Raw genomic sequence first — 22,320 nt, forward strand, 5'->3', positions numbered from 1 at the left:
CAGATTCCTTCTGGCGTTCATTTCATTTATTAAGGACAAACGTCTTGAAATCCCGCTTCAACAGTGCATCAGAACTTCAGACGCACAAATCTAAAGAAACAAACTGCAAACAACAATGCATTTTGTTATTCTGTTCTTGCTCACTTGCAATTAGCGTAAAATAAGAAGACCAGGTGCGCTGGTTTTGTTTACGAAGAGATTTGTGCTTCCGAAATCATGAGTAGGTGCCAAAGTCGGCCATTGTGGCGGCCATTTTGGGGTTCTAACTAGTCTGTCCTTAAGTATTACATCAAAATCAAGATAAAACTGAATCAACAGTATTTCTCCGTAATACACGATGCCCGATGCTCGTCAAGTCGCGCTCCACCTGATCTGCCCATCGTGCTCTCTGTGATCCACGCCTTCTTGTGCTAAACGGATCTGTCGCGAGCACCAAATTTGCAGGGTTGTTGTCCGGCATTCTTGCAACATGTCCTGCCCATCTTACCCTTCCGGCTTTGACCACCTTCTGGACGCTGGATTCGTCGTAAAGTGCAGCGAGCTTCCGGCGTTCCTTCATTGATTTTTCTCGGCACACCTTTCGGCCCCTTCTAGGGGCTCCTCCGAAGATTCAATTAGGGATTCCAGGAAATTGTCTCTGGATTATTGTAGAGATTCCGGGATTTATTACTATTTAGTACCACTGAGATTCTGTTATGGATTTCATTCGGATTTTTTCTGGAATTCCTTCAACGGTTTCCTCCGTATTTCCTTTCCTTATTCTTTTCCGAATTTCACCATTCATCAATCCCGGCGGCTTTTTAGAGATTTCCCCTGAAATTTATTCAGGATTCTGTCAAGGTTATTTCAGAATTTATTTCTGAAATTTATTTCTGAAGCCCTCCCGAAATTTCTCCATTAATTCCTATCACAATCCAGTTTGAAATTTCACGCGGTATTTCTTCGGAGATATTTCCCAGCATTCAATTAGTTTATTCCAGAATTTCAAGGATTTTTCCCGGGATTTCCTCCGGGATTGTTTTCCCCTGCTAGGATCGCTTTCGGCATTTTTTTAGGTATTTTTCCCGAGATGCATTTAAGGATTCCTATGAGGGTACCAGCTGGTTTTATCAAAAAATTCTTCAACTCTTTGGTTTTCATCCAGGTACTTATCTGATCAAGATTTCTACTGTTTTTTTTTTTTTTAATAACGATTCCTTGAAGGATCCTTTTTACGGTTCCTCCAAGAAATCCAAGAAAGAGATTTTTTCAGAGACTCCTTCTGGGATTCTTTGATGGATTCATCCAGAATTCTCTCACAGATCTCTGCCGGGATTCTTTCAGGATTATTCCAAGGTAGTTGAAGGGTCAGGATTCGTTTAGGGATCGCTTCAGGGATTTATACCAAGACATAGAAATTTCTTTAGAATGTTCCCTGTGTCATATGCTGGAACTCGTTTGTTTGGCTGCCGAGACTTATTTAAGTATTTCTCAGGAAACTTTTCCTGGAATGTAAGGGTATGCTTCCGAGATTATTTCAGGGTATCCTTCTGAGATTCTGTTATAGATTTCTCCAAGATTTTTTTTCTGCTTTCCTTCATTTATTCTTTTCGAGATTCACCCTTGATTCTGAAGGACAATTCTCAAGATTTTTTCAGGGTTTAATTCAGGATCATTTCATGGATTGCTCTCGGGGATCCCTTCAAGGATTACTGTCAGGATATTTTCAGGGATTCTGCCCGGGGTTTTTTTCCAGGATGGTGAGGGATTCCTCCCATAATTCCTATGGATCTTCCTCCTTGGGCTTCTCCCGGTCTGAGACTAGATTATTGGATAATATACGTGATATCCTGCAAGGATTACTTCAGAACTTGTTCAAGAGTTAAGTTCCTTTTTAAATTCCTTGAATTTTCCAAGTGTTTTATGGATGCTGTTCCAAAAGTTTTGCTGAAAGTTTTTGTTCTCTGTGTAAATAAGTAACATTATGTCACAACTCCCCCTCAAGCATTAAAACTAAAATTATACTTGACCATTTTGTATTAAGGCACATACAATCACTAAATAGCATTGCCAGATACCAATGCATTAACATATATAACACCTTTGGGTGCCTAAATATCACATTTAACTGGTTAAAATATATGTAGGTTGCACATCTTATAACTGATGCTTGCTTGAACCGCCGCAGGTGCTCCGAAATGTAGTCTAACCTTAGAATGTCACGGGCCCTATCGCTACATGACGGATGTCATCAATAAATTATGCATTTTAGGCATCTTTATTGTGTCCCTTGAAGGGACATTTTCACAGATATTATGTATTCACAGCCCTTCCAACCAATCCGGTTTCTCCCCAACCATTCCACTGAAAAATTCAAATTTCTTTCGAGAGGAAAATCGTGACCTACGTCAAACCGGATGATCGCGAAAATGCTACCCCCATCGCCGCCTAACCGAACCAAGCGAATCAAGCATATGCGAGAGATAAATATCAAAACAAATCTCATCTGCGCGATTGTTTGCTGATGCCACCGTCTTCGTCGTCGACGGATCTTCCTCTCTGCGCTCTCGTACCCCGGGGGAGGCTGACCACAATTCTCAGAGCATTAATTTTGCGATCTCCGAGAGTTGGGGAGCTGAGGCCACTCACCGCGGGAGATTTCGCTCAACCCCTTCGCGATCGAACGCACACGATTCGCGCGAGTTTAGCATTTAGGGGTTGCAAGAGAGTGAGCTCGCCGATTGTGCTCGCAGCCAACGTGCCGGTCAGAGCTACGGTGAGCGTGAGTGACCCCGCGGAGCATCCCTCGTTGGCGCACGCGGGTGCGCTCGATTTGCGTGTCGCGATTTTCGGGGGTGACTTCTAGAGCCAGCAGGTAAGCGGCGAGGAACCTTCTTATGCCCCGCGGGCGGGCGGGTGAGAGCAGCTAGCAGCCGTAGGAAGAAAGGCGGCGGGCTTCGGGTTGATGAGATATTCGCGCACCCGCGCGGGCTGCTGCTGCTGCAGTCGAAGGGAGAAAACGTGATCGGCTATAAAAGGTGTTGATCTTGGCGACCCGCACTCATAGTTAGGTGATCGTTCGCCGAAATTGTTTGCTTCCTTTTCGTGTGTGTTTGTTCTCTCGGGAGGATTTTTTTTCTGTTCTGTGCTGATAAAGCGCCGGATTGTGACGATTTCCTTTTTTTTTTAATCGGGTGGATTGAAGTGAATCCTTGCGTTATCGATTGCGCAACGCGCGGACACAACGTGACGAGTGATTCTGCCGAATAGTGCTGTGACATTTCCGTCTAGGCGGAGGATTTAGAATTTGTGAAGTGACAATTTTGATTGTTCTGAACTCAGAACAAGGAGAAGAAAATTCGTCTGCATTCGCTGCATAGTGCCTCAAATTCTGAAAAAGTAAGTGATTATGTCCTATCTCTAACGTCATCGAAAAATTCTTGAGTTCTTCAAACGCGGCTGTGAAATTCCTGAGTGATTATGCAAAACAACCCAAAACAAGAAAAAAACAGTGACTAAGCTCCAAAAGATTTGAAAAAAAAAAAATCGAACAAAGTGACTTGTGCCAAAATCGAAAGATCCGGTTGTTGCAGGCCTGACCCAAAAGGACATTCGACTAACCTGCAGCCTCGCAGCCCGATTGGATCGAACGAAAAACCAAAACGAACCAAAATCGAAAACGAGTCGTGAGTTGAACACATTTGGGACCGGGCGCGCGAGGAATTCCGCAAAAAATATTTTTGGACAACCGAGAATGGCGGTGGTCAGCGAGCAGCGAAAAAAAAAGACTGTTTGGTTACATGAACGCCCCCTTGTGTGCTTTGTCCCCAATAGGGTTATATGTTATTTTTTGTTTCTTTTTGGGATTTGTCTCCTGTGCTTGTGCTGCTGCTGCTGTTGCTGCCTGCCTCCCTGCTCGCGCTGTTGATGGGTCTGAAGTTTGTGTAAATTATTTTTCGTTAATCTGTTGGTGGCGAAATAGCTCTTCGGTTGCTGTTGGTGCTGCTGCTGCTGGATGGGGCTTTTTATCATATCGACGCGGTTATGTTTTCGTTCGGATTTTTGTTTCAATTAGCATAAATTATCCGGGATGGAAAGCGGGGTGAGTTCGGTGGGGTGCCGTTTGGAGGCAGTGATTTGAATGATGTTCATTGTTTAAATTTGCGTCGAAGTGATAAAGCGCGGCATTAGAACGAACGATAGATTTCCTTCGGTGACCTCCAGATCGTTTGGTTTGTTGTTAGGGCATGATTTAGGGGGAAATTGTGTTCATTAATTTAGTGCTGGTCAATGCCATACACTATGGGTGGCATTTCCAGTTTCGAGTGGAATCTTACATTTTAACATTTTGTCGTTTTACATTTCAAAATATTATAAACATAAGTTTCAAATTTGAAATTATTTGTTTCCTTAATTTGGCGGTTGAATTTTACCAATTTAGGGATTTAGTAGATGTAGATTTTAGACGAGTCAAGAACGAGACACTGAAGAGGATCTTACAGTTGTGGTCGAAATACAAGGGATATTCAAAATAATTGAGACAGATAAAATTTTCACTAAAAAAAGGTCAATGAGCTGTAACTTTTCGTAAAGGACATTAAATATTCTCAAACAATAATCAAAAGTTTTTAATAGCTCGTTATATCGGCCATAAACGGTCAAAATTTCATTGCTCTTATAGCTTCGTGCAAAATAGCCCGATCTTTTCCAAATTAGGACCACTGATACACACTTAGTTGATGAACTTGCAATAAAAATTTGAGAATATGCCCTTTTCAAAAAGTTACAGTTGAACATTTTTTTGAACGGGGAAAATTTTACCTGCCCCAGTTATTTTGACAATCCCTTGTACATGTAATTGGGATCAAAAGGAACAGTTTTTATCTCGATTTTTTTTCACTTAGAATTTTCTTTCATTTGATACACACGTTTGCAAAGCAGTCTTAGCTACCCAAGTTTTTCTATTGATTAGCAAACATGTAGAATAAATGTGCTAATATTTAGTATTTATTGCTTACATAACATGTTTTATTGATGAAATCTTATCATCTCAACTTAAATGCTGTATAAATATCCAGATAATTATTTAGTACTTTTTGTACACACATGCTATACAATCCTTGTATTTGTTCAGCGTGACTGTTTTGCCGATGCATTTGTTATTGTGACAACATTATGAAACACTTTTGGACATGCATTTTAATATGTAGGGAAGCCCTAATGATTTAGTAACGATACCAAATATTCTATCAAATCAAAACCTGTTGTCACCTCGTTTGACAAATTGTGCTTTTCCGGAGTTTTAAATATAAAATCTTTTTTCATACTTAAAATTTATATTTTTCTTTTAGAACATTTCTTGAACGATTTGACTCCATGCTAATTTACACGTTTTTTATAAATGTTGAACGAAATTTCACGCAAAAGTTATGCAAGCTACAATTCGATCTTATAAGGTTAAAGATTCATAATTTTTAAACTTCTTTTAACTTCAATAATTATAGCATATCTTTTTGTCAAGTATTTAGGCTGCATTGTTCAGAGTGTGGATCGAATACATGCAGATAGAATATTGTCATCAATATTTAATATTGAATAAAGTACCACTTACCGACAACATGTTGACTACATTGGATACCCATAGCTCTAGCAAGGCAGCCATGATGCCCTTGACAAGAACTAAGATTGACTCCTCCACTACTCTTAGCTAAGGTTTTTTTTTGCGAATGATTCCAAAGTTTTCCCTAAAACAATTTCTACATTTTATCAAAAATTTCTCACACATTTTTAAGGCTATCGAAAAAAAAAACTCGAATGTATTTTTGAGTGAATTTTCTCAAGAATTCCAATGGGGATCCAGTGATGTTTCTTGTAGAAAAATGTTAATTTTTTTTTCAAAGATAGTTTTTAAAACCTTTTTTTAAATTTTATTTGCGAGATACCTTAAAATTTCTCGAATGACCCAGAAATTTATTTGTATTTTGAATAAATACCATCAGTTATTGAATATTTTCAAAGAAATTCGCTTAGACTAACAAAATATGAATAAATTTATTTCTGATGTTGGCGAAACTGAATTGACTACTAATTGATTAAGAATTTTTACAATAATAGTTTTTATATCTTTGTGTTTTTTAATACACCTTGAATGTGATTTTTATTCAGAAACATTTCTTGAAATTCCAGAATATTGTTAGAATTGCCTGGGAGCTCTTTACCATTTTTTTCTATTTTTTTATTTTTTCCCAGAAATTCCCAACTTCCCGAAAGTTTATTTTGAAATTTTAATGAAATTTGAACAATATGTTTTGCATAAAAATTTTCTATAGTTCCTTTTGAAGGTAATGAAATTTATTACAAAAAAATCAGTAAGTTTTAAATTAACTATGCTGCGATACGTAAAATTTTAGAAAAAAAAATCTAAATAGGGAAATTTACTGTTAATTTTAAGAAATAAAATTAAGAATAATTTATTTAAATGAAATTTGCCTGAGCTGAAATAGCTCAATTTTAATCTTAATGAATTTCAGGGAAACCTTGGAATCAATTTCCAGACATTTTTCGAGTGAGACTTTTGGAGGGGTGTTTCAGAAAAGCTTTCGCTGTTATTTTTCCAACATTTCCCAATGTGAGTTCTTGGTCGATTATTGTTGAAAATTTTCACAAATATTGGAGAGATTTCAACACTTTTAAAAATATCCTTGATGAAGAACATGTATGACTCAGGAAAAAAAAACATTTTCCATAATATTACTATCAATTGTTTTTTTTTTTCAAAATTTATTTACATATTTTTTATAATTTTCTTCAGGAATTTCAATTTGGTTCCTTGTGAATTTCCTTCGGAATTACATATTTTCAAAACTAACGTTGAAGACAGTTTAATATAAACTCTTTTTCAAGATTTTGTTGATGTGGTTTTCAATAATTTCTTAAATTTGTTTTTAATTTGAATGAATACCATCAATTATTAAAAAAAATACCTTCACTAGCATAATCTCGAAAACTACGTGTCAGCTTTATATGAATTCAATTCTAGTTGGTTAAGAGTTCTTGAATTCTTTTTTTCAATAAAACTTTGATGAGATTTTTATTCAGAAATTTTCTATAATTTTGGGATGTTTTAAAAAATGGCCAAGGAGCTCTTTCCCGGGTTTTTCCTTCTAAGTTTTAGTTATTTGTCCAGAAATTCTAGTTGAGTTCTTACTGACAGTTAATTCTAATGTTCAAATGGAGTTTGAGCATTATCTCTTCCCTGAAGATTATTTAATTCATTTCAAAGGTATTGGAACATTTCAGTAATTTTTAGAACAACTGGGGTGTAATTTTTAGAAATTTTAGTTTGGCCAGCAATAATAACACCCGTAAAATGCCGTCAGAGTCAAAGGGTATCCATAAAATGAAAACGATGGTATTGCCATCAATTTTGGGCTTATTCAGCTCTGAAACTCATAATATTTCAAGAAAATATTCGGTTGGACCGGTTCAATCACCGTGTGTGCCGAAAAAATCTAGATTTTTGGGCACATGTTTTTAAACAACATACTTCAATACATGGGATTTTCGGAAGGCCAGTTGCAATATGGAAATGAAACATCCTAAGAAGCCGATTTAAACATCCCAAAATATTGAAGAGGTGACAAAAACTTGACTACTCATCAGAAAAAATGATTGAAAATACTTGTTGCAATAGTTGAAAATTGTTTTTTCAATAAACTTAACCCTCTAATACCCAACCCCGCCTTTAGACGGGGTATAGTTTGAGCATTTTTGTAATTTTTGTTTCGTAAAAAATCAAATTTTTTATATTTTTGGCTGATACTTAGGACTGTTTTGTATATCTCAAAATGGTTTTTGGTGTATTTTAAAGAGTATTTACATTTTTTTTAAAATCATTGAAAAATTGATGTTTTAGTCACCTTTTAGAAGTCATTGTTTATTTTGTATTGAATCGCTACATTTAACACAGGGGTTCCCAACCTTTTTAAAGTGGCGACCCCCTTAAGAATTGTCAAAACATCTGCGGCCCAATGAAAATTTTTAGAAAAAAATATGAATTAAATGAACGAAACTGAGTTTTTTGGGTACTGTGACGTAGCCGGAAATTTACTGTTGGAGGGATTTTGGATGATCAATGATACTTGTTTTTATTCGACACTCACATTTCGTAAAAATCATGTCATGAATATTCGATTTAATTTTTATTTCGTCATATCTAAATTCAACCACCTACAGCTCATTTTAGAAGCTGAACCTGAGAATATCTATCTATATCTATATATATATATAAAAATGCAGTGGCATACGTGGGACCGCGCATAACTTGCGAACGGAAGGTCCGATTTTGGCCGTCTTAGTTTTGTTCTGTTAGTTTTCTTCCAAGGAAGGTTTAGGAGGCAAAAAAACATGGAAAAATTGAGAGTTTTTTGAAAATTAGGTTTCGTGCATTTTGAACGGGGACTTGAACTTGGCTCTAGTCTTGGCTAGAAACTTGAAACGTTAAAAAAACGCAGTAGGCAAGACAAAGTTTGCCGGGGACAGCTAGTGGTATATGAAAAACTTGTGCGAAATGGTCTAGCCGCAAAGTCACGGAAAACCCGCTATTTTTCGAATATTTGATGTAAATGTCACGGGCTACTTTTGAAACATGCCAAATGATATTCACCGTGAATATCATTGGGATTTTTCGAAGGTAGTCCGTGACATTTACCTTAAATATTAGGAAAGTAGTGGTTTTTCCGTGACTTTTTAGCAGAACTGGCCTAGCCGCACAAGTTTTTCATATACCATATTCTCAGATTCAGCTTCTAAAATGAGCTGTAGGTGGTTGAATTTAGATATGACGAAATGAAATATTCAGCACTGGATTTGAGTCGTAACTGAAAAATAGCGGCGCAGCCGAAAATTTTTTTTCTGACGGCTTTTTATACTGAAAATTTATTTCTCAAATTGCGGCTGGCGGTATACAAAATTGAAAATTGGTATAATTTGCACAAAAAAAGAATAAAAATTTAACAATTTTTTTTTCGGTAACATCGCGGCCCCCCTAGACTGGCTTCACGGCCCCCCAGGGGGCCGCGGACCACCGGTTGGGAACTCGTGATTTAACATATTTTTATTTTTTCCCAAATCGTTCTACCCTAGTTTAATAGTTTAAGGGAATCGAATACACTCTTAAATTAGTTTCCTTAAAATAAAACGGAAAATAATATTTTCTATGAAAATAAATAAAAATAAAAATATTTCAACAATTATCATAAAATCTCAACATGTTTTCATCTCAAAAAATCCGTACCCCAAATAGGCTTTCAGGAAAAATATAAAAGTGTGGGAATGTTTAAAAATAAAAATTAGAAAAATCAAAAACTAAAATTCACGAAATCAAGAATTAAAAAGAATCATCTTCCAAAACATGTTTAAATCGATTTTAGATGACGAAAAATCATACATATTTAGATCAAAATCAAAAATCTGGGTATTAGAGGGTTAATTATTAAATTTTTATTGCATCTTATTTTTTTTTATATTTCTGTCTTTCTTCATTTTTATCCTTACCTCGTGCTCAAAGAGAGGTCTCGAACATAGAAAATGAATATTTGCATCGGCCTAATTGCTTCAGCGGCAAGTATTTGATCAATCTCATATAATAAAACATGTTAAATATCGAGAATTAAAATCGAAAAAGATAACCGGAAACACTGTTGGACACACTCGGGTTAAAATTATTTTCAAATATATTGGCAATTCCAAATTTTGATAATTCGGATAAACCTAGGGATTTTCTTAAACTGCCTCAGACATTGATCCACTGGTTGTTTCTTCTTGCATGAGTGTTCATCGAAAGAATACCACGTGGAACAACAATATAATTACTAAAAATGTTTCGTTTTCTTCACAAAGCTGATTCTTCTTATTTTTTTTTTTCAATACCACATAGATGCAAGCCACTGTGCAAACAAAGGCATCCCCAAGCAACTGGTTCTGCTGAATTCAGTTTATAAAAATGGTTTATTTTTACTAAGCACATGCTGTACTTCTCTGACTACAATTAGAATTTGGTCACGCTTCGACATAAGCGCGAAAAAAAAAATCCGAGAAATTGTGAAGTTTTCCTTTGAGATCAATTTGTCTCTCGTAAAATCAGATTAACTTTCAGACTTCAATCAGATTTTCATATTTATGGAAAGGGAACTTCCAGGATTTTCCAAATTTATTTGGAATTCTTCAACGATTCTTTCTTTACTTTTCCGTGATTAGTTTAATAGGCTTTTCTAGAGGTTTCCTTTATTCAGATTTTTTGGAAAATCTAAACATTTCCCAAATCTTCCGTCGACATAGCTGATGGTATTGATAGGTGAGATTTTTAAGAAATTCTCAGAACATACAAAAATGCGACAAAGTTTTGAAGAAAAACAAATGAAAAAAGGGAGTTTACCGAATATATTTCTGATAAATCATGCATGACTAAAGGTCTGATCATCATCTATTTTGTAATATTAACATTGGCGAATCTAGCTTTTTCTTTTTTCTTGCTCACTCTCCTAAACAAACACGAGAAAGAGAAGGATGGAAACAGGTTCCGCGGTACCCCTTTTCATCCCGCTCTTTCTCGTGTTTATCAAAGAAGATGGGTGCGAAAAAAAGAAGAAGCTAGATTCGCCAAACAATATGAACAAGTTTCGATGAAACTCGGACAAACATTTTTGTATTTTTCCAGAGGCTAGGGATACTTTGGGGAGATTTTTTGGAATAAGTATTCGGCTATCAAAAGAGATAGATAAGAAAACAGTCTCTTTTTTGAATATGAATAATACTGAGAACATAATTTCATTTTGAAGAATCTATTTCTATTTTTGTCACATAATGGGAACTTACGTATCTTAGGCAGTTCTGTTCACTTCGTCGTGGTTTTTTTTTTGAAGCCTGTTGAACTCAGAGTTGGCCTCAAATTCCAACCAAGCTGAGTTGTATGCCCAAATTTCAGGCAGTCGGGCCCACAAAAAACCCCATGACGAAGAGAACAAACCTGTCGATAAAACCTTCGTCACCCCGTTTCAAAACAATAAAAAAAAAAAAACAACAACTGCAAGAAATAAAAAGCATTTGAACAAATATGTTTTAAATGCGTGTGGTATTTACCGCAAATTAGTTCAAAGGACATCCTTGAAAGAAACTTTAAAACATTTTTTGATGAAATTGGTGATAGTTTGTAAAAAAAAAAACAAATTACATACTTTTCAAGAAAAGAGACCACAACCCGGGTAGAGGTGAAGTACTGACGATCAAAACGTGATATTGGTTTGATTGATATAAGAGATAAAAGATCTGGGAATAATATCAGAAAAATGTTCCTGGAACATCTAAACAATATCAATATTTGATATTTCAAGATCAAACAAATAGCTTGCTGCTATTGGTTAGATCTTACAAGATCTAAATATGATATGATTATGATGTTCCAAGAGTAAATTTTAGATATTATTTTTAGATCATTTTATCTCTTATATCAATCAAACCAATATCACATTTTGATCTCAATATCAAAATATGCTATTATTGAGCTCTTTTCCTCTACCCGGGATCAGTTTTTTTGTTCTGTTTCTTAATGACAATATTAGTTTACATTGGCAAGAATATTAAGCAAGTCTCATATAGTCTTAAGTGGTACAATTCTTCACCGCTGTTATGGGGGTTTCCTGCTTCCCGACTGTTACCAAAACACGTAGATTTGGGACTTATCTCTGACTCTTAGACAAAATTGACACAACGGAGGATTGGTGAGTGTTGAGACATATCCTGATTACGTCTTTGCGACAGCTGGGGATGGAGAAGGATGGTTAGTTGGATAAACTGATTACATTTACTCATATTTTGGTTTTTGATATTTTTCAAGGAGATACCTTGATCTTTCCTCTAAATATATTTGAAAACCATTTGCGAAAATAACGCTCCATTTATTTAAAAAAACGAAAACAAAAAAAGTTAGGAAATACATCCAGCTTCGCCTTAAGGCATTCTAACAGACTTCCAGCTGGTACCTGAAGTATAGTGAAAGCGTATGTCTAATAATAGCTGTTCTTTTTGCAATGGTTTTTGTCCTGAAAGGTTAAAGCAATATGTGGAACTTTCTGAAAAAAAAAAAATATATATATATATATATATATATATATATATATATATATATATATATATATATATATATATATATATATATATATATATATATATATATATATATATATATATATATATATATATATATATATATATATATATATATATATATATATATATATATACGACATATTTTCTAGTTTGTTGCTTACAGCTTTCTGAATTCGGTAAGCTGACAGAGGGACGGATTTTTTTTTCGATTTCTAAAACAGGGCTGATGATTTGAAAATCGATTTATGTTATATTTTTAAGCAAAGTTGTTCAATTCATACATCTCGTTCTTCGTAACCAAGACTCAGATTGAGTTTAAATGTTTAAGGTTTCTCCTTGAAATCCTTTATTTAAAATGTATATTGAGAATGTTTTAGAATATAAATATTGGAAAATAAATAAGGAAAACTTTCCATAATTTCATCAACATCTTGACTTACATCAATCTGACGAAAAAAAATAGTTCAGATAATCGAAAGTGTTAAAGTTAACTTTTTATTCGGGAAGATTTTTTTTTTCAATTGTTAGATTTAATTTTTAGGTAGCATTTTTAAACTGTTTCACTATAAGCATGGTTCAAAAATCAGAACTTATTAATAAATGGAAAGTTTTGGTTGTTGATTAAAGCTCATGGCTTACGTTTTTTTTTGTCTACTAGTACAATGAATAATTTTCGATGAAAATTTCTAATCAGTGGGAAATTTAATCAAAAAATCTGTATGATTGTAAGGGGAACTGCGGGCATAACGCCCCCCGGGGGCAAAACGCCTTCACGCGATTTCATCATATTGTAAAAGTTTTGGTGAGATGCAAGCAAACTAGAACTAAAACTGAGCAGGTTGAGCCCAAGAACGGCTGCTATTGTCATAAGAAAAGCTTAAAAAACGACGATTTTTCACATTTGGAAAGATTCCCTAATTTGCAGCGCACAGAAATTAAGACATTGCGCGCTGATTATATGGAGTCAATCCCATTCAACTACCACGCGCCTCCTACTCCTTCATTTACTGCTGGGAAGATCTCTTGGTATTTCACAACAAGTCAAAGCGGGAAACGCTAGCGGGCGTTTTGCCTCACCCAAAAGGCGTTTTGCCCCTTGCAGTTTTCGGGCACCTAAAAAGTAACACTTTTTTGAATTGTTTATTTGAATGGGAAATTTTGTGAACACGCGGGCCAAAAGTTGAAGTCTCTTAGACAAGGGAGTAAACTTCTCTCCAAGGCAGAATACGACCTTAAAATAAGCATCACTTGAGGTTTATGACCACATATGCTTAGCCGGGGCGTTATGCCCCTCTTTCCCCTATGCGGTAAAAATAATGGAAAATTTGTCAAAGGCTCTACAAAATTGTGAAACTATTCATAGAATTATTTGACCTGTTGAATAATATGTACAGTTGTACCTTTCTTTGACGTATTCCTACGATTGAGCATTCGGTTAATAGAAACTTTGTTAGAGGTAGAATAATTCTGACCAATCATATTATGTATTAATGCTAGAGGAATGTATTTTTTTTGAGAATCTGAAGATTAACACCATTAAAACATTGAAAACTTTCGATTTGTTCCGGTTGAAGTAACAACTCAGATTAACTGAGAAGCTTCCTTACAGATGATTTATTCACAAGTCTAGTTAGGTAAAGCAAACCAACGCAACGTTTGACGACGTCATGTCAATCAGTATGCACCATCTTGCTCGCCGTCGAATTATGACAATAAAAACTTAGCAACTGGCTTCAACCCACATTCTCAGCCGCAAAGCATATTTCATGTTATGCTACTCACTGATTAATTGTGTTTGTTTTAATATCGCTTCCCTCGGGCGATGACAGTCAATTGGTTTGGTATCATGTCTGAAAGTCCCCCGGCTCGCTCACGTAACTAATGGGCGATAATATATTTGATTGATTTGTGTAATTTGCAATGGAGAGTTTTTATCCCCGGTGGCAGTAGATCAGTTTCCACAGACGACAGCAACGACGACGACGACGACGATGACGAAAAATACAAAGAAAGGTTCCCTCCTTTCGAAAGGATTGATTGAAGTCCAGTGCAAAAGTTAACCGCAGAGGTTAAGTCGTTTGGCCGTTCGGAGCCGTCGTCGTCGTCGTCGTCGGGATCGATCGCGCTATGAATGGTGCCAATCAGCCTCTTGTTTGAACTCGTCGGGGGCTGCTACAATGTATAGTTTTTGAAAACACACTAGGCAAAAACATTGACCGCGCTTATGTAATGCTTGGAAATCGACATTTTTGTACACACTATTGATGGGGCTGAAATTTGTCTGGCAAAAGGTTTTTACGACGTGATGTGGGGAGACTGGTATGGACTTCATCATACAAACATTTATAGTGTTTGTAAAACATCGGAAAAACGTAATATAGTTATTAATTTTAAATTGAGAACTCAGTTCCAATGTACACCAAAACCTCCATTTAGGTAATGGGTCGGGACTGCCTAAATAGAATTTTTACCTAAATGGATTCATTACCTAAATGGATTCAGTTCATTACCTAAATGGAGTACAAGGTTGCAAAGAAGTTTAACTAGGGAGAGTGACTCGAATAGGAGATTTAAAGATGGTCATGCGGAGTTTCAGAGAACTTTCAAGGGAGTTTTTGAAGGGGAGGGGCTTCAGGGGCGTTTTAGGGGGTTTTGGAGGGTCTCAGGTGAGAATTGTCATGCAAATGACTAGCTGGGCACGGAACACAAAAAAACCCTGAAAAATTCCGCCAGACTGAAAAATTGTTGAATGTCGGGTCAATGTCGGGTAAATTTTTATCGTATGTTGGGTCGCTGTTGGACCAACATCGAACAACTGTTGGGTCTATGTTGGGTTTGGAGGCCAAAATAAAAACAGGTGAATGATAGGTTAATGTCGGGTATGACGTCATCAATCTTAAGTACTCCAACCGTTCTGAACACAACCAAATTCTATTTAGGTAACGTTACCTAAATGGAGGGACCTAAATAGATTTTACCTAAATGGATCCTACCTAAATGGAGGTTTGAGTGTAAATGAGGCATTTCTCATAGTGTTCAAAACTAGACTATTAGGGCCATACTACATACTGCGTGTTCTAAGCGTCCATTAACTGAACTGCCATTTTTTCACGAAGGTCCAAATTCAACCGCTTGGTCAGACATTCGAGCCTATCAAGCTCTCACGACGAAAACGAAAAACATCAATCGATCAGCGTGGTGCTATGTGACCGACCATGTGCACTTGACGCCACTCGTCAAAATATTTAAAATACAAAACCGCGGACAACCATCGTCGACAAATGAATTGTTTGGGATGGAAATTGTGCAACCACCTTGTCAGTGCAACAGCCACCACTAGTGCATCGCCGCCGTGGATTTTCATTCACACCATTCAGTCACACGACGCCGACAACCATCAATAGCAACGAGAGCAAAAGGTCCCAAGTTCTTCTCTATCTTCTTCAGACATACCTACATTTGGGGTCGGAGTGGTTGGTGTGGCACTGAGGCAGGCCCACCACAAGCCGCGTGCACTCTCTGCAGTAAGGTGTCGACGGGGTCAAACAAGGGGCAACCAAGCTTCAACTTCACTTGCCTGCGGCTGCGACAGGACCGGGCGGAATGGAAACATGCGCCGCTCAAATGGACCGCGACATAGTACCTAGTATAGGTTCATCAGTGCGATCAGTGCGAGATTGGGTTTTCACAATTGGGTCTCTCCGTTCCCCCGCCGCGACGCAGAGATGGCAGGACAAAAGGGTGATGTACTTGCATCTCCACCTTTGAAATTTGGTTGCATTCAGAGCTGGTTGCCTAATGGCGTAAACATTAGGTCAGATTTTGAGGAGCGGGTGAGCATGGAGAATCGTGGGAGACAATTTAATTGGTTTGGATATCTTTTTTGAATAGGGCTATGGGGCTTGTGTGCTAGCTTGTTTTGCTAGCTTGACATCAGTGCATTTTGCCTCGAAGGTCAAAACGTTCATAAGAACCGTGTATGCATAATCAGGTGATATATAAAACTGTCAGAACATGTCCCAAGCAGAAGCAGCACATATGTCACAAAAGAGTGTCGACAGCGCGAGTTTTTGGTTGTACAGTACCTACATTCATGTTATTCTAATCCAATGGCAAATAACTTGAAAATGACTCGTGTCCAACCAAAAACCTGTGCGCTGTCAACACTTCTTTGTAACATGTGTGCTGCTTGGGGTAGAATTACCCTGTTCAAAAATCATTCAACAAACTGTAACATTTGATATTGTGCAGAACGATTACAAGCTTGATTGCTATACTAATAACAAGTTTACTATCTTTGATGGGCTTAGCAGATTGCACGTGATGTAAGATTCTTGTAAAATGCTGATTATCCAAGTTGATATTCTAATTGGCCTTATTTATGATGTATGATAGTTTTGTCAAAACATTACTGATTTGATTGATTGATGTGTCTTTATTAAAGAGGGTTTCAGCCCTTGGCTGGTTCGTCTCTCGTCAAAGCATACTTGTTATTATTAGTTTTATCATAATTCTAGCCAAACGCAGTTAATCTATCAAATTACTATCAATTTGTGCATTTAGTGCTAACGTAAGAACAATCACGACATTCACGAAACGCGACGCGAGACAACCGAATCCGGTCGGCATTAAGGTAATTTTTTAATTATTTTGACGATTGTAAGAACCATAAGTGTCGTGTCTTGTCTCGCGTCGCGTTTCGTGAAAACGCAGTTAATGTTTGATGATTTTTGGCCATCAAACCATGGCAGGTAATATAGTATCTTCGTGGTTTCAACATTTTGTACGAAAAAGTAAAATGAGAAGCAAACTCACACATCACAGCTAGTTTGTATGTAAATAACAGTGCTTGGCAAATATTCACTATGGAATAACACCCAAAACTGTTCGAGGCTTGGATCCCCCAGAGAGCCACAATTAAAGTATTTTCTACTACACGGTAAAAAATCTGCAAGCTGATATGAGAGGATTGGCACTTGAATTCGCACTACTTGCCTATCAATTCGGTATCATTTGAATATTATTTTGAAAGTAATATCCAACTCGATGTGCGCGTAGAAGTGGACGCGTGGTGTATGTGCCATGATGTGTTATGACTATCGTTTACGACTGAAACTTTCGATGAGCGAGATAATTTTTCGGCAATAGCAGTCTGAGTGGTTAGCAAACACAGTTTTTGCTCCTACGTCCGACGTTTCGGTTCTTTATTGAACCTTCTTCAGGGGATCTAAAAATTTGGTGTTTGAATATACATTGATTTCCGATTTCTTTCCCTCAAAGTGCCCCATTTTCCCCTACTTACAGGAGTTTGTATTTTTGTAATCATGTGTAGTGGCCTACATTTGGTTGTCTGTATTGTGTCTGTAGATGGTTTGTAATGGCGTCTTTGGTGCCTAAAACATAGTGGGTTTTCTAATTTCATCATTTTGATTTGGTTTTGGAAATCACTTACTGCATGTGTGTCGATTTTTACGCCCGACACTGTGTTTCGCAACTTTATAGCAGCTTAATCGCACAAAGCTTGTTTTTTATCGCTTCTGTGATTTCTTTCTGCCTACGCTTTTTTCTTGCACCTGCACTCTACGCTTTCGAGACTGATATTGACATTTTCAATCTTGTGTGAGTGGTGTTTCGATTATGTTGTGTGTATGTGTATTATCCGTGTTTGTTGTGATTCCGTGTGTGTTTACATTTTCTGTGTTTTTCTGTTTTTTCGTTCCTAGCTTGTGAAGTATTCCTGCGTATATTGCATTTAAACCCTCTGTGTCTGTTCTTCGGTTGATGCAGTTGCTGTTGTTCACGATGTGACACATTTCCAAATATGGGAGTGTGTGTGATTTGTTTGTTTTGACTAAAATTTTTGTGTTTTCTAGGTTGAATCGGTGGTTTTCGACGATCGTGTGTTCCATTAGGGCTGTTTTCTGCTGGAGCTGGGTGATTTGCGGATCCGTTATGCTGACTCCTGTTTGCTGTAATCTGTCTAGCACGTTGTAGTGTGTTTTGTGGCCGCTGATCCTTGTTTTGAGCCTGTTTGTCGTCATGCCTATGTAGCAGGCAGAGCAGTCGTTGCATGGGATGGAGTAGATGACATCGGTCTGTTGATCTTCGGGGATCGGATCCTTCACTTTTGTGAACAAACCTCCTACAGATTTCCAGTTGTATGTTGCAAGTCGTATGTTTTTGTAGTTTTTCTGGATTTCCTTGTCGATGCGATTCGACAGGTGAGGCATGTATGCGATTGAACGGTAGGTATGTTCCAGGTCCATTTCATCCGGTGTTGCTGTTGGGGAGTCATTGCGGGTATTCGATCTATTGGCCAGCCTGTTGCGTAATGACTTGGGGTAGTTATTAAGCTTGAGGTGTTTGTCTATTAGTTGGTTTTTGGAAACTTCATCTAGGTCTGTTGACAAACGATTCACTCTATTTATGAAGTTTCTGGCCGTATTCAGTTTTTGCCCTAGGGGGTGAAATGACCGGAAATTCAAAAACCTCCCACTCGCTATGGGTTTTTGTTACCACCGCGTTGTGACCTTTTGGTTCTCGTGGCGAATGAGCAGCATGTCCAAGAAGGGTAGGCAGTTATCCACTTCCAGTTCGTGCGTGAACTGGATGTGGGTGTCATAGCTGTTAAATGCTTGCAGTACGCTTTGTAGTTGGTTGAGTGGGATTGCAGTCACCAGATCATCGACAAACTTCCGAATGAACGGTAGCGGGATGTTTAGTTTGTTCAAGACTGAATTTAGCAGGCTCTCCATGATCCAGTCGGCTGTGGCCGAGGATAGCGGGTTTCCCATGGCGGTTCCGAAGATTTGGTGGTAGTGTTGACCATCATACCGGAAGTAGCTAGAATCTATACAGTATTCTACGATCTCAAGGAACAGATCTAGGTTTATATTCGTGTTGGGTTTTATCTCGTCCCACCTCATTATGATGTTGTTCAAGACCAGCGATTTCGGAATCGATGTGAAGAGAGCTTTCACATCGAGTGAAATCAACACGTAGTTTTCCGGTAGTGTTACGTTGTTGATGAACTCACAAAAAGTGTAGGAGTCCTTAATGTTGTATTCACTTACCAGTGACTTCTGGAGGATGCTCCCAACGAACTTCGAAAGCTGGTACGACGGTGCCGTCATATTTGGTACCACAGGTCTCAGAGGAAGGCCGGGTTTATGAGCCTTCGGTTGACCGTAGATTCTAGGGCATACCGCTTTATATGTGGTTAATCTACTAGCTGTTTTTCTGTCGATAAGACCCAGATTCCTGAGTCGGTTGACCAGGCTGTTGTTCTGTTGCTGGTAGCGTGATGTGGGGTCTCTTGAGATAGGTTCGTACGTACTGCGATCTTGTAGTAGTTCTAGCATCTTGGTCTTGTAGTCCTGTGTCTCCATCAATACCGTCTTGTTTCCTTTGTCCGACTTCAGGACTACGATAGTTGGGTTCTCGCTCAGGAACCTTCTCGTTATTCGTTCGGCGTTGGAACAGAACTTCACCAGTGGATCCAGTTCACGGTTGCGGTTGTCGTTATGATGGAGGTAGTTGAGAATCGAGTTTGTGATGGCGCACCTTGTACGGTCTTGTACTGTCGTGTCCGGGTTGGACTTCAGTATTTCTTCGACATCGGCGAGCATGTGGTAGAAGAATATCGGATCCGTTTTTGTTTGTGGGAGCGCGAACTTCGGTCCGAGGCTCAGCAAGACTTGTGTTTCTGGTGGGATGTTTACTTGAGTACCGTTGTGTATGGCTTTTTCGTTGATTGTTGGGATTTGTTCATGGCTAGACTCCTCAGCTCGCTCAATGATGCGGCTGAACTTCCGTTTTGTCTTGTTGCTCCGGGATGTGGTGTACTTCTCGTTGTATTTGCTCTGGTTTTCGAAGAAGCTCGCATATACTTCTTCTGGGACTCCCGAATCCATGATGGTTTGAGCAATGGTGGACATTCTCGTCTTGATAGTTTGGATTTTGTAGAATGTGTGTTTGATCTCAATATTCAAGATGGACTTCATGAATCTTGTTATACTTTTCTGTATCTTGTTGGTATATGGGCTGATTTCTTCGAGGAGGGGAAAGGTGAACCGGAAATTGCTGGAAATATGCGTCGGAAATACTCCTCTTTTGCGACAACGAATCAGGAAGGACTTTCGACTAGTCATGTTCCCTAACTTCCTGTTGTCATTGGCGTAGTCTTTGAAAGCTGATCTCAAATCTGCACCATATCTTGTCTCGATGTGCGCGTAGAAGTGGACGCGTGGTGTATGTGCCATGATGTGAAAGCTCTCTTCACATCGATTCCGAAATCGCTGGTCTTGAACAACATCATAATGAGGTGGGACGAGATAAAACCCAACACGAATATAAACCTAGATCTGTTCCTTGAGATCGTAGAATACTGTATAGATTCTAGCTACTTCCGGTATGATGGTCAACACTACCACCAAATCTTCGGAACCGCCATGGGAAACCCGCTATCCTCGGCCACAGCCGACTGGATCATGGAGAGCCTGCTAAATTCAGTCTTGAACAAACTAAACATCCCGCTACCGTTCATTCGGAAGTTTGTCGATGATCTGGTGACTGCAATCCCACTCAGCCAACTACAAAGCGTACTGCAAGCATTTAACAGCTATGACACCCACATCCAGTTCACGCACGAACTGGAAGTGGATAACTGCCTACCCTTCTTGGACATGCTGCTCATTCGCCACGAGAACCAAAAGGTCACAACGCGGTGGTACACTCATTGCACAATTATGGGTCACACACAATTATTAGTCACTTTCCACTTTAATAGATAAATTCTAATTAATTGCAAGCTTTTGTTAGCTATTATTATTTTTCGCACATAAGTTGATTTGTTTTGTGTCACTATACGTTTCGCACACGGGCTTATACATCAAAACATACATATTTTCAATATGTTTTTGTTTGGCGCAAAACTAGCTGTCAAAGTAACGCTTCGATTGTGAATATCGGACAGTGCGTGCGCTACTTTCGTAAGCTCTGTAAAAGCGAGCTTCAGTTATTTTCATGTGCGAAATGGTATCGTCACCAGAACAAAGGTATAATTAACGTTCTAAATGTAGAAATTCATGTGATTGCAGCCAATTAAAGCTTATTTCTGGCAAAATTTAAGTGACTCATTATTGTGCCAAGGAACACCGAAAATCACACAATTATGGGTCACTTTTTGTGCAGCATAATATTGACAGTTCTGCGTACATGGGCATAGCATACTTTTAGGCGTTTATCGGTGGTTGTGTTGGAGATTTTGACCCAATGTTGAAAAATTGATTCCAAATCGTGAAAGCACGCTTCGTTAAGAGGTTTGAGACCAGTTTTAGATTCTACTATAGTTGATCTATCGAGAATAAGTGATCATTCATTGAAAAAATAGACAAAACATTATTTTTGAGCCGATTTCTTTTAAGTGACCCATAATAGGCAACAAATTGACCCATAATTGTTACACAGCCAATTTTGACCCATTATTGTGGTTTTCATTATTCACCAACATTTTAGTAATTTTCACCGCCTAAAGTGAACTTTACAAGCAGATTTTTATTTAAAACAATAAAGAGGGGTTTCAATGATGAGAATATAAAATAAAAATAATGAAAGTTTTATTTTTGTATGAAAAACGATTCATATTATGAAATGGTTGTTCCTTGAGTGACCCATAATTGTGCAATGAGTGTACCAAAAACCCATAGCGAGTGGGAGGTTTTTGAATTTCCGGTCATTTCACCCCCTAGGGCAAAAACTGAATACGGCCAGAAACTTCATAAATAGAGTGAATCGTTTGTCAACAGACCTAGATGAAGTTTCCAAAAACCAACTAATAGACAAACACCTCAAGCTTAAAAACTACCCCAAGTCATTACGCAACAGGCTGGCCAATAGATCGAATACCCGCAATGACTCCCCAACAGCAACACCGGATGAAATGGACCTGGAACATACCTACCGTTCAATCGCATACATGCCTCACCTGTCGAATCGCATCGACAAGGAAATCCAGAAAAACTACAAAAACATACGACTTGCAACATACAACTGGAAATCTGTAGGAGGTTTGTTCACAAAAGTGAAGGATCCGATCCCCGAAGATCAACAGACCGATGTCATCTACTCCATCCCATGCAACGACTGCTCTGCCTGCTACATAGGCATGACGACAAA

General features: G+C 38.0%; 2 protein-coding genes across 4 annotated transcripts in view; one reads left to right on the forward strand and one right to left on the reverse strand.

The window, feature by feature from the left end:
* Positions 1-3,021: 3,021 nt before the first annotated feature.
* The window catches only part of LOC109419958 (inactive serine protease scarface), a 205,549-nt gene continuing 186,250 nt past the window's right edge, over positions 3,022-22,320 (forward strand). For 2 of the 3 annotated variants that reach the window (XM_029853097.2, XM_029853098.2), the window contains exon 1: positions 3,022-3,378. The gene's annotated coding sequence lies outside the window, so the exon portion shown is untranslated. The remainder of the gene's footprint in view (positions 3,379-22,320) is intronic. The other variant, XM_029853099.2, reaches the window with a different exon arrangement.
* On the reverse strand, positions 15,154-20,721 carry LOC134287713 (uncharacterized). The gene is made up of 2 exons (XM_062850283.1): positions 17,597-20,721; positions 15,154-17,537 (listed from the first exon to the last, which is right to left on the reverse strand). The coding sequence occupies exon 1, from the start codon at positions 20,403-20,405 to the stop codon at positions 18,657-18,659; it is 1,749 nt and encodes a 582-aa protein (XP_062706267.1). The 5' UTR covers positions 20,406-20,721; the 3' UTR covers positions 15,154-17,537; positions 17,597-18,656.

Source organism: Aedes albopictus, chromosome 2 (genome assembly GCF_035046485.1).
Source record: "Aedes albopictus strain Foshan chromosome 2, AalbF5, whole genome shotgun sequence".
NCBI classification, from domain to species: domain Eukaryota; kingdom Metazoa; phylum Arthropoda; class Insecta; order Diptera; family Culicidae; genus Aedes; species Aedes albopictus.